Source organism: Ornithorhynchus anatinus, chromosome 15 (genome assembly GCF_004115215.2).
Source record: "Ornithorhynchus anatinus isolate Pmale09 chromosome 15, mOrnAna1.pri.v4, whole genome shotgun sequence".
NCBI lineage: Eukaryota > Metazoa > Chordata > Mammalia > Monotremata > Ornithorhynchidae > Ornithorhynchus > Ornithorhynchus anatinus.
Window position 1 is genome coordinate 9,253,562 of NC_041742.1, and position 11,607 is coordinate 9,265,168.

The following is an 11,607-nucleotide window of genomic DNA, read 5'->3' on the forward strand; positions in this document are numbered from 1 at the left end:
TGTGTGTGTTGAGGGTCAGGTCATGCTTTGCTTTTTTTTTTTAAATGGTATTTGTTGAGCGCTTACTATGTGTCAGGGATTCTACTAAACACTGTGGTAGATATGAGTTAATCTTGGACACAGTCCTTGTCCCACATAGAGTTTATAGTCTTCATCCCAATTTTACATATGAGGGAATTGAGGCACAGAGAAGTGAAGTGATTTGACCAAGGTCACACTACAGAAAAGTGGAAAAGAGGCAGAGCCAGGATTAGAACCCAGCTCCTTCTGACTCCACGGCCTGGGCTCTATCTACTAAGCCAGGCTGCTTCTCATGTGTCGGGCATAAGCCCAGTTTGGCTTTGTAGATCATCCAGCTCTCATTCAGTGTCTTCTGGGAATGTTTTTCCATTGCTGGGAAGCACAAACGAAGAATGTCTCTAGGACAGAGCTCCTAATAATAATAATAATTATATTTGTTAAGCGCTTACTGTGTTACACTATTCTAAGCATTGGGGTAAAAACAAGGTAATCAGGTTGTCCTACGTGGGACTCACAGCCTTTTTCCCCATTTTACAGACATAAGAACTGAGGCACAGAGAAGTTAAGTGGCTTGCCCAAGATCACTTAGCAGACAAGTGACAGAGCTGGGATTAGAGCCCATCTCCTCTATGATGGTATTTAAGCACTTACTACATTCCAAGCACTATATTAAGTCCTGGGCTAGATACAAGATAATCAGGTTGGACACAGTGCCTGTCTCATGTGGGGCTCACAGTCTAAGTAAGAGAGAGAACAGACATTGAATCACCTCTTTAGAGATGAAGAGAACTGAGGCATAGAGAATTAAAGTGACCTGCCCAAGATCATACGGCTAGTCTGACCTAGACACTGGCCTCACCTGCATGTGTATGGTTGTCATTCATCTTTGAAGTCACAGTTTGACTGGGTTGTTCAACTATCAGGGTGTGTGGGACCCACAATCCTGACTGTATTATATACACCGAAATGCTGTCCCATATTGGCATGCATATTGTCTACAGTACCTGATGTCATTTACTTTTTCTTCGGTATCAGTGAATGGTATTTATTGAGTGCTTACTGTGGGCAGTACACTGTATTAAGTGCTTTGAGAAAGTACAAAACAATAGAGTTGGTAGGCATGATTTCTGCCCATGAGGAGCTTAGTCTACAATGGGTGACTGATTTTTAAATTAAAAATAGGGGAAAAAGTAGAGGGTCAGAGAGCTTCTCGATTTCGGCAACTCAGAGACTGATTTAACTCTGGGAGGAAATTTAGACAAGGGAAGAAAAGATTGCCTTGCATCTAGAGTGTCTTCTATTCTTGTTTCAATGTTTAGAAGCTGCACTTTCAGCCCGTTATATGCTTCACTCTTGCTTCCTTAATACCTGAATCTCCCCCTGTTCTTCAAATTCCTTAACATTCAGAAATGAGGTTTTAAAAAATACCTGCAGGAATCGAGTGGGATATAAAAAAAATCCACTTAGAAGGGAAGTGTTAGAAACCAATTTAAGGTGGTTGAAGGACGACAGCAAAAAAGCTTATACAGGTCAATGGTAAGAGGCCACTTGGTGTCAGAGTTTATTTTGACTATCAGCCGTTGTGCACTTCAGTGAATGACTTTGCTCTTGCCTTCCAAAGAACAGGGTTGACCTATTCCCAGGGTCAGACAGAGGTTAGTCCTCGGTGACCAGCATCCCTGCTGCTTGCCGATTTCCACGCTATCCTGCGGAGAACGTCTGGAGAGATGCCCGGTTTGGGTGATCCGTCCCAGCCCTCCTCACCCTCCTTGGAAGTGTCTTGGAGGTGTCAGAAGACACAGGCTGTGCTCATCGAGGGTCCAGACTCTCAGGCCCTGCGGGTGGACGTTGGGATGAAAAAGCATGAGCTCCTCTGTGGTGTCCGGCACCCTCTGCCCTCTGGCTCCTCTGCAATCTCTTGCCCCAACCAAACTCAGGAATATGGGCCGCTTCAAGCTAGTGAGGAATACCAGGACCACAAAGATGTTGCCGAGAGACGACCTGTGTAGAAGAGATCCGGGGATAAGGATGAATATTCCCTCAGCTGGAAAGTCTCAAAGTATCAGTCTGTCCAGAATTCTGAGAAGAGTGAACCCTTAAGTGATCATTATTATTATTATCAGTGTTATTATTACTACTGTATTAAGTACTTACTATGTGTCAAGCACTGCTCTAAGTTCTGGGATGGATACAAGTTATATCAGACACAGAATGTGAGCCCAGTGTCAGACAGAAACTAAGTGGGAGAGAAAACAGGCAGTGAATCCCTCTTTTCTAGATGAGGAAACTGAGAAGTTCAGTGAAGCTTGTTGTGGGCAGGGAATGTGTCTGTTCATGTACTCCCCCAAGTGCTTAGAACAGTGCTGTGCACACAGTAAGCGCTCAATAAAGACGATTGAATGAATGACTGACTTGAGTGGCTTCTCCCCCTAGAGCCTAAGCAACTGGAGACAGAGCGTCCTGCCACTTATCCCTGCCAGCTTTGCCAAGCTGCCCTGACTTCTGCCAGCCCTGTCTTCCCCTTCCCTCTCTAGCTCTGCACCTGAGAGACCCAACAGCAGGATGGCCTTGAGGTGGGAGTAAGAATAGCCACTCTTTTTCCTACCCCTTTCCTGAAGTTCCTCGTCCTACCCTCCTTCTCTTCTTCGCCAGCACTGCTTTCCTTCTCCCATGATGTGGTCGACTTTGGGCACCAAAAGAGCAACGCATCTTTCTCGGTAGGGGTTGAAGAAAAAGAGAGAAAGAAAGTATGTCGTGGTGGCTAGAGCCCGGGACTGAGAGTCTAAGGTCATGGGTTCTAATCCGGGCTCTGCTTAATCACTGTTAAGGTAGGCTCCTTTGCTTTTTTTGTGTGTATGGTATTTCTTAAACACTTACTATGTTCCAGGCACTATAAAGGACAAGGTGATTGAGCACTATAAACTCCATGGTAAGGAGTATCTCTCTGATGCAGAGGTGGATGGGCAACCATATATACCTGCTCCAGGACTTAACATATAATTTCTACTTAATAAAGGCTACTATTATTATGTAACAGAGACATACCCTGGAGTGATCAGGTTTATTAAATGTGAATATGAAGAAATCCATGGAGTAGGGTTCCTAGTCGGACATGGGCTAACCCAGCAAAATTTTACATTTCAACCTCCTTCATTCCAAGTGCTAGAACGAAATTCTTTCCAAAATAAATTCTTAACCCATGTAACACACCTGAGGGTCTTGCCCTCTCTGACTCTTTCTCTCTCAGATCTCTTCTTCTTGACTCAGGTGGATAAAGGGCTCCTTTTGGGGACACTTGTCCTTACAGAGCTCAAGGAAAGGTAAAATGTTGGATAGATTTCCAAAGCAGGGTTTGGTACATAGCTGGAAGGTCCAGATGGGAAAATCATGAAGTAGAAGGACCAAGGAGTTATTGCGGAGATGGGCTTTACTAAATCAGGCCCCAGGTTCTATTCTCCAGCCAAAGCATTACACGCTGATACTCCTGTCATTCATTCAATTGTATTTATTGAGCACTTACTGTGTGCAGAGCACTGTCCTTGCTAGGCATTATAATTTCTTAGATGGCTTTGAGGCAGCAGTCTGGCCCATTCATGAATTAAAAAAAACTCCAAATCTTCGATGTTAGGATTTGTTGCTCAAACTGGAATAAATATCCTCTGTTAAGAAGTCACAGCCTAGAATAGTCTAGAGAATGAGTGTAGATTAGTGGATAGAATGCAGGCCTGGGAGTCAGAAGGGCCTGGGATCTAATTCGGACTCTGTCACTTGTCTACTGGGGGATCTTGGCAAGTCACTTCACTTCTTCCTGCCTCAGTTCCCTCATCTGTAAAATGGGGGTGAAGACTGTGAGCCCCAACTGATACAGGGACTGTGTCCTAGCTGATTATCATGTATGTACCTCAGTGCTTAGAACAGTGCTTGGCTCATAGTAAGAGCTGAACCAATACCATATTTATTATTATAATTAGTCTAACTGGAGCAAAAAAAAAGTCACAGCAGGAAGCCCTAAACCCTAAATCTTCAATAGTTTCACAGTGTTTACCAACAGGAAATCCCCATAGTCAACTCATCATCTGTGTTTAAAGTTGTTGGGTACCCACTGCAGGTTAGTCCCTCTCTTAAGGCCCCCACCTTTCAAAACCCTCTAATGGATCAAATAACTACTTCCTCTGCCCCACCTCAGAAATGCCAAAATGAAGAACAGCCTCCCTCAATCTCAAACATCTTTAGTGAAACAATATGAGAAGCAGCATAGGCTAGTGAAAAGAAGCAGCATGGCTCAGTGGAAAGAGCACGGGCTTTGGAGTCAGAGGTCATGGGTTCAAATCCCAGCTCGACCGCTTGTCAGCTGTGTGACTTTGGGCAAGTCACTTCACTTCTCGGTGCCTCAGTTACCTCATCTGTAAAATGAGGATTAAGACTGTGAGCCCCACGTGGGACAACCTGATTCCCCTGTGTCTACCCCAGCGCTTAGAACAGTGCTCGGCACATAGTAAGCGCTTAACAAATACCAACATTATTATTATTATTCTTATTAGTGGATAGAATATAGGCAAGGCAATCAAGAGAGCCTGGGATTAGATCCCAGCTTTGCCACTTTGCTGCTGTGTGGCCTTGGGCAAGTCACATCACTTCTCTTTGCCATAGTTACCTCATCTGTAAAATGAGATTAAGGCTGGGAGCCCCACGTATGACTGACCTGACTAGCTTGTATCTACCCTGTCGTATCTGACACAGAGTAAGCACTTAGCAAATAACATTTTTTAAACAAGCAATAGCCTTGTTGTTCCTTAGCTACAGTTGGGATCCAGTTTTGGGATTCTCTTTTTCATCGTTCCTTCAAATCTTGGAGATTGAATCCTGTATTGTCATATCTTCTTAGGCCCTCGTCCTATCTCAGATGGCTGAGAGCAAAAAGCTCAGCGCCTCCAAGAAGTAGTGACGAGATCTTCTCTCCATGGGAGAGAGTCACTCGCCATTTGGATCCTCCCAGAGTTCTGCAGATTGGGCTAAGCAGTAGACAGTCCCGCTTTGCTCCTCTCACGGTTCTTGTCCAGGATAAAGCAGCCAACTTGGAGAGTCATTTTCATCTTGGAGAGCCATTTTCTTTGCACGCTTGAGATTCCTTCTGCCACTGGCTTCAGAGTCACAGAGACTGTGCCCAAAGCACCCAGCTAAACAATCTGAGGCCCATCTAAGGACAGCGGCTTAAGAGCACATTCTTTCTACCTCTTTGTGTTCTCCAAGAGCTTTAAACTGAAACTTGGCCCTGGTTTGGTGTTGAAGCGTTTGATCCAGAGGAGCTGGTGGATCTGTGACCTTTTCTCCAGAAAATAAACTTCATAGGACACACTGCTGGTGGAAAGATGAGAGTTCTTGCAGTTGCCATTCCCGCTGTCTTTCCAGTCGGGGATTTCCATCTCCAGATGGCAGCACAGGACAAGCCCAGAAAGATGAATATTTTCAAGATTATTACTGTGACACAGGCCCTGATTGTAGGAGACAAAAAAAGAGAGATGGTTCTCAGAGCTGTGTACAGAATCAGATTTCCTCCCTCCTAAATAACCAGGCTGCCTCTCTTCCCTGTGAGCCTCAGGGAGGCAGGGAGGACCAGTGGAGCCAGCATAAGAAGCTGGGCTCAGGTCCTGCTTCTATCACTGGCCTGCTATGTGACCATGGTTAAGACACATAACCTCTCTGGGCCTCAGGTCTTCCTCTATAAAATGGGGATGAAATAGATTATGAGCCCAGCCCGGGACAGTTATTGGTTCTGAACTAATGACGCTGTATCAATTAATCAATCGTATTTACTGAGTGCTTCCTATGTGCGAAGCATTCATTTATTCATTCAATCGTATTTATTGAGCGCTTACTGTCAACAGAGCACTGTACTAAGCACTTGGAAAGTACAATTCAGCAACAAATAGAGACAATCTCTACCGAGCAACAGGCTCACAGTCAACAAACAAAACAAGTAGACAGGCATCAATAGCATCAGTATAAATGAATAGAATTATAGATATATACACATCATTAATAAAATAAATAAATATGTACATATATACACAAGTGCTGCGGAGTGGGGCGGGGGATAAGCAGTGGGAGTGAATAGGGGTGATGGGGAGGAGAGGAGGAGCAGAGGAAGGGGGGGGGTTCAGTTTGGGAAGGCCTCCTGGAGGAGGTGAGCTCTCAGTAGGGCTTTGAAGGGGGGAAGAGGATGCGAGGATGTGAGGAGGAAGGGCATTCTAGGCCAGAGGGAGCACATGGGCCAGGGGTGGATGGCAGGACAGGCGAGAATGAGGCCCACTGAGGAGCTTAGCACCAGAGGAGCGGAGTGTGCGGGCTGGGATGAAGAAGGAGAAAAGGTAGGTGGGATAAGAGGAGGCAAGGTGATGGAGAGCTTTGAAGCCAGTAGTGAGCACTGTATTAAGCACTTGGGAGAGCACAATACAACAGAGTTAGTAGACATATTCCCTGCCCACAACGAAGGGACATTCCAGAAGGGTAGGCAGACATGAATAAAAATAATTTCCAACTCCAATGTCTAGCACATAGTAAACATATAAGCACAATGGCTAATTATTTAGATCCTCGGCACCATACGTAAGCACTTTGTTTCCCTTGTGCAATAATGTATTAAGCAAGAATCTTTTTTTTTTTTTTTTTAACAGCATTTGTTAAGTCCTCACTATGTGACAGGCACTGTCCAAAGTACTGGGGGAGATACAAGCTAAAGAGTCTGTACATAATTCACGTCTACAGGGGCACCACAGTGTTAATCCTGATTTTACAGATGAGGTAACTGAGGCACAGAAGAGGTAAGTGACTTGCCCAACATCATATGGCAGGCAAGCGGCAGAGCCAGGATTAGAAACCAGGTCCTCTTACTCCCAAGCCCGTGCTTTAACCACTAGGCCAAACTGCTTCTCAAGCAAATCTGAATTTGAAGCAAAAGGGGTTTTTCCCCATCTCCCTCATCAAACATTTAGTAGAAATAGAATTCCTTATAAGATGCTGCTTCTCTCTGGATGGGAATGCTGGCATTCTGAAACAAATGGAAACATCAAATCACAGCATCCTAATCAACAAGTAATGGATTTCTTCTTAAAATAATCAACCATATTTACTGAGCTCTTACTTTGTGCAGAGCACTGTACAAAGCACTTGGGGGAATACACTATAAGAGAGTTAGTAGACATGTTCCCTGCCCACAACGATCTTACAGTCTAGAGGGGGAGACAGACATTAAATATCAATGAAAAGATTAAATTACTGATATGCACAAGTGGTCTGAGGCTTAGGGAGGGGTGAAGAAAGGGTGCAAATCCCGTGTGCAGAGCACTGGACTAAACCCATAGGAGAGTACAGTATAACAGAATTGGTAAACACGTTCCCTGCCCACACTGAGTTTACAGTCTAGAGGGGGAAACAGATATTAACATAAGCAAATAAATTACAGAGAGGTAAATAAGGGCTGTGGGGCTGAGGGGGAGTGAATAAAGGATGCGAATCCTAGTGCAAGGGTGATGTAAAAGGGAGTGGGAGAAGAGGAAATGAGGGAAGGCTTCTTGGAGGAGGTAATTGTGGGATACAGGGAGGGAGTTAAAAAGCAGACACTCACCCAACAGTATTCCCTTGGAACCCAGAGCCAGCCTCAAGAGGAGGAGAATCAGACCACATGCCATCAGGCCAGTTGAACTCTATGGGTCCTGGAAAAGAATCCAGAAATGAAGATTGGGGAAAAAAACCTCAAGAAATAAGCGGTATCAGACAAGCTAGGGACATTGGAAATGTGGAAGCAGCTTGGCCTGGTGGATAAAACACGGGCCTGGAAGTCAGGAGGACCTGGGTTCTAATTCCCTCACCACCACTTGTCTGCCACGTGACCTCGGGCAAGTCACTTCACTTCTGTGTTACCTCATCTGATACATGGGGATTGAGACTGTGAGCTCCATTTGGGACATCAACCTGATTAGCTTGTGCCTGCCCCAGTGCTTCGAACAGTGCTTGGCACATAGTAAGTGCTTAACAAGTATCATTATTATTACGTAACTTCTCTGGCCCTCAGTTCTCTCATCTGTCAAATGGGGATTAAGACTGTGAGCCCCGCGTGGGACAACTTGATTACTTTTTATCTACACCAGCGCTTAGAACGGTACATGGCACAAAGTAAGCACTTAACAAAACCCATCATTATTAGCAGTAGTAGTAGTATTATGAAGGGTCAGAACACAAGAAGCCTCAGATCCATCTGGTGCTTGTGGAGACACCCAATGCCGATGACACAGGAATTTTCAATTCAATAGTATTTATTGAGCGCTTACTATGTGCAGAGCACTGTACTAAGCGCTTGGAATGAACAAGTCGGCAACAGATAGAGACAGTCCCTGCCGTTTGACGGGCTTACGGTCTAATCGGGGGAGACAGACAGACGAGAACAATGGCAATAAATAGAGTCAAGGGGAAGAATATCTCGTAAAAACAATGGCAACTAAATAGAATCAAGACGATGTACATTTCATTAACAAAATAAATAGGATAAGGAATGAAGGAATGAAGGAGGGAGGTCATATTTTTCTTTTCTTCTGAAACGCGAGCTGCTGCTGCTTTCCCAACTTTCCTCCTTTTTGCAGCTCAGTTCCCTCTCCCCACTGCGCCCCTTCCCACGCTGCCAATATCCTCGAAGAGAGAGGCGTCCATCTTTACCTGAGGGACTCACAGTCACGCGGACCTGGACCTTGAAGTCCCGGGCCGCTATCCTATCGATGGCGCACCAGTAAGAGTCCTGGTCTTGCTGGGTCAGATTCTCTATGGTCACTTCGAACTTGAGCTTTCTCGGAAAGTCGCGGATGGTCGTCCGGCCATCCTGGAGTTTTCTATCCGTCCAGGTCTCAACTACTGGCTGACAGGAGGCCCACTGGGCCCCACGGCACCAGTATTTATTGTGCTTCTCGTAGCCCTCCTTGTACATGCAGGTCACGGTCAGGGGCTGGCCTTGGGAGCCGCGTACGTGCCTGGGGCCCGTTAGAGAGAAACATCCTGAAAGAGAGCGAGGAGAAAGGGTGATGGGCTTCAGATGCCTCAGACTCAGCTTGTGAACCAAGAGAGGAGTCTGGTGCCCAGAATTCTGCAAAGTGAAAAAAGTTCACAGAATCTCAACTCTGTCCTCTAGACCGGAAGCTCGTTGTGGATGGGGAATATGACTGTTCTATTGGACTCTCCCAAGCGCTTAGTACAGTGCTCTGCACACAGTAAGTGCTCAATAAATACAACTGACTGTCCCATGCTTTCTGCCCCAGGACTCAGGGCAGCAAGTGGACTCCCCGACTTGCCTTGGGCAAATCACTTCACTTTTCTGGGCCTCAGTTATCTCATCTGTAAAATAGAGATTAAGACTGCGAACCCCATGCAGGAGCGGGACTGTGCCAAACCCGATTTCCTTGTATCCATCCCAGCGCTCAATATAGTGTCTGGCACATAGTAAGCATTTAACAAATACCACAATTATTATTATTAAACCTGCAAAGAGGAAATGCAACTTCTACATCCTCCCACTGAACTCTCGTATTTTACTCACCTGGAAAAATGCTCCAGGTCCAAAGCAGGAGAAATCTCATGGTTGCCTTCAGCCTGCAGAAGTAGCATCCTCAGTGGGACCAGCAGTAACCTGCCGCATTTCCCTGGAAGGGTGGCCACTTGGGGCTTCTTTGGCATCAGACAGGGACACTATCCTCTGCCCGTTTCTGGTTTGGCTTGCCCAGAACTTCCTCTTTGCAGGGGTTGGGTGTGGGTGGGGCAGAGTCTGGGGAATGGGGGTGGAAGGAACCAAAGGATTGGGTAAGAGACTCTACCCCACTCTGGGGAGGAAGAAGCCCGGGGGTGGGGGTGGGGGGGGGGTGGTTCCGGCCTCATTCCCACTGCTATCATTTCAGGAACAAAAGAGATAAGGCCTGTCACATGTAAGAAGTTTGTCTTTCCAAATTAGGAAACAAAATGGCTCCAGAGATATATACACAGTTGCTCATCCACCTCCACAGAAAAAAACTCCTTATCATCGGCTTTAAAGAACTCAATCAGCTTGCCCCCTCTTACCCCTCCTTTCTACTCTATTACAACCCAGCCCGCACACTTTGCTCCTCTAATGCCAACCTTCTCACTGTACCTCTATCCCATCTATCTCACCACCCACTTCTCGCCCACAACCTGCCGCCTCTGACCTGGAATCACCTCCCTTTTTATATCTGACAATCACTCTCCCCACCTTCAAAACCTTACTGAAGGCACATCTCCTCCAAAATGTCCTCCTTTCCTCTTCTCCCACTCCCTTCTGCATCACCATGATCTGTTCCCTTTATTCACCCCTCCCTCAGCCCCAAAGCACTTATGTACATAACCAAAATTTATTTATTTATAGTAATTTGCATCTCCTCCTCTACACTGCAAGCTTGTTGTGGACAGGGAATGTGTCTTTTGTATTATTACACTGTACTCTAGCAAGTGTTTAGTACAGTGTTCTGCACACAGTAAGCGCTCAGTAAATATGACTGATTGATATAGCACGTGTTTTCTAGAGCTAACCACAGTGGGGATCTCTTCAACTTCCCAAATATCGAGACAACAGAGTGTCTGTTATCTTTCTCCTACAGCCCTGCTCCTGAGCCTAGAAGGGGAATGTCAATAGCTGGCTGGAAAATAAGGTTGAGGGCTTTAAGATTATAATAATAGTAATAATTACGGTATTAGTTAAGTGCTTACTATGTCCCAAGCACTATTCTAAGCACTGGGGTAGATACAAAATAATTAGGTTGTCCCACATGGGGCTCACAGTCTTAATCCCCATTTTACAGATGAGGTGACTGAGGCTCAGAGAAGTTAAGTGGCTTGCCCAAGGTCACACAGCAGATAAGTGGCAGAGCCGGAATTAGAACCCACAACCTCTGACTCCCAAGCCCATGCTCTTTCCACTAAGCCACACTCTCCAAGAAGGCCCCACCTTTAAGGCCCTACTACCCTGAGACACAAGCAGTCCGGTGGAGGAATGCCCTTCTGGAATTCTGGATCTCACCTCTTCAGCTTTCAAATAATTGACAGTTGGCATTTGGTGTTCTTCAGGCAAATCGCTTATCCCCATTTTACGGTTGAGAATATTGAGACCGAGAGAGGTAGAGAACCCCACTCTTCTTTCCTCTCAGACTGTGAGTCCCAAGTAGGACGGAGATTGTAACAGATCTAATTATCTGCCCAAATCCGTATCACTATTCTTGGCATATAGGAAATGCTTAATAATAAGAAGAAAGGTGCAATTCTTGTATCACTGACGCAGTGATTCAGAAGAAGCACATCATAAAACATGTCATTTCTCTAGAACACAGTTCTGGTGGTTTTTGAAATCTGATGGAATTTTCATTTCCCTGATGCCTTGGAGAATCTGACTGAGCCCCTTCCCCTCACCTTAGAAATGGGAAAAAGGAATTGGTTCTTCTGGTTATAATAATAATAATATTTGTTAAACACTTAGAACTGTATTAAGCTCTGAGGTAGGTATGAGATCATCAGGTCCCACATTGTAAGTAGGAGGGAGAA

At 45.5% G+C, this 11,607-nt stretch overlaps 1 protein-coding gene across 1 annotated transcript; it reads right to left on the reverse strand.

Moving 5' to 3' along the window:
* Positions 1–4,714: 4,714 nt before the first annotated feature.
* On the reverse strand, positions 4,715–9,797 carry LOC103170070 (CMRF35-like molecule 6). Its single transcript, XM_007666491.3, has 4 exons — positions 9,602–9,797; positions 8,731–9,063; positions 7,646–7,733; positions 4,715–5,513 (listed from the first exon to the last, which is right to left on the reverse strand). Exons 1-4 carry the CDS (start codon positions 9,639–9,641, stop codon positions 5,276–5,278), a joined length of 699 nt encoding a protein of 232 aa, XP_007664681.2. The 5' UTR covers positions 9,642–9,797; the 3' UTR covers positions 4,715–5,275.
* Positions 9,798–11,607: the final 1,810 nt, after the last annotated feature.

Coding starts and splice junctions, on each gene's coding strand:
- LOC103170070 (XM_007666491.3), bottom strand. CDS start 9,641: ATGAGATTTCTCCTGCTTTGGACCTGGAGCATTTTTCCAG. Junction 7,734..8,730: donor CGTGACTGTGAGTCCCTCAG/GTAAAGATGGAC, acceptor ATTCTTTTCCAG/GACCCATAGAGTTCAACTGG. Junction 5,514..7,645: donor TTCCAAGGGAATACTGTTGG/GTGAGTGTCTGC, acceptor TCCTACAATCAG/GGCCTGTGTCACAGTAATAA.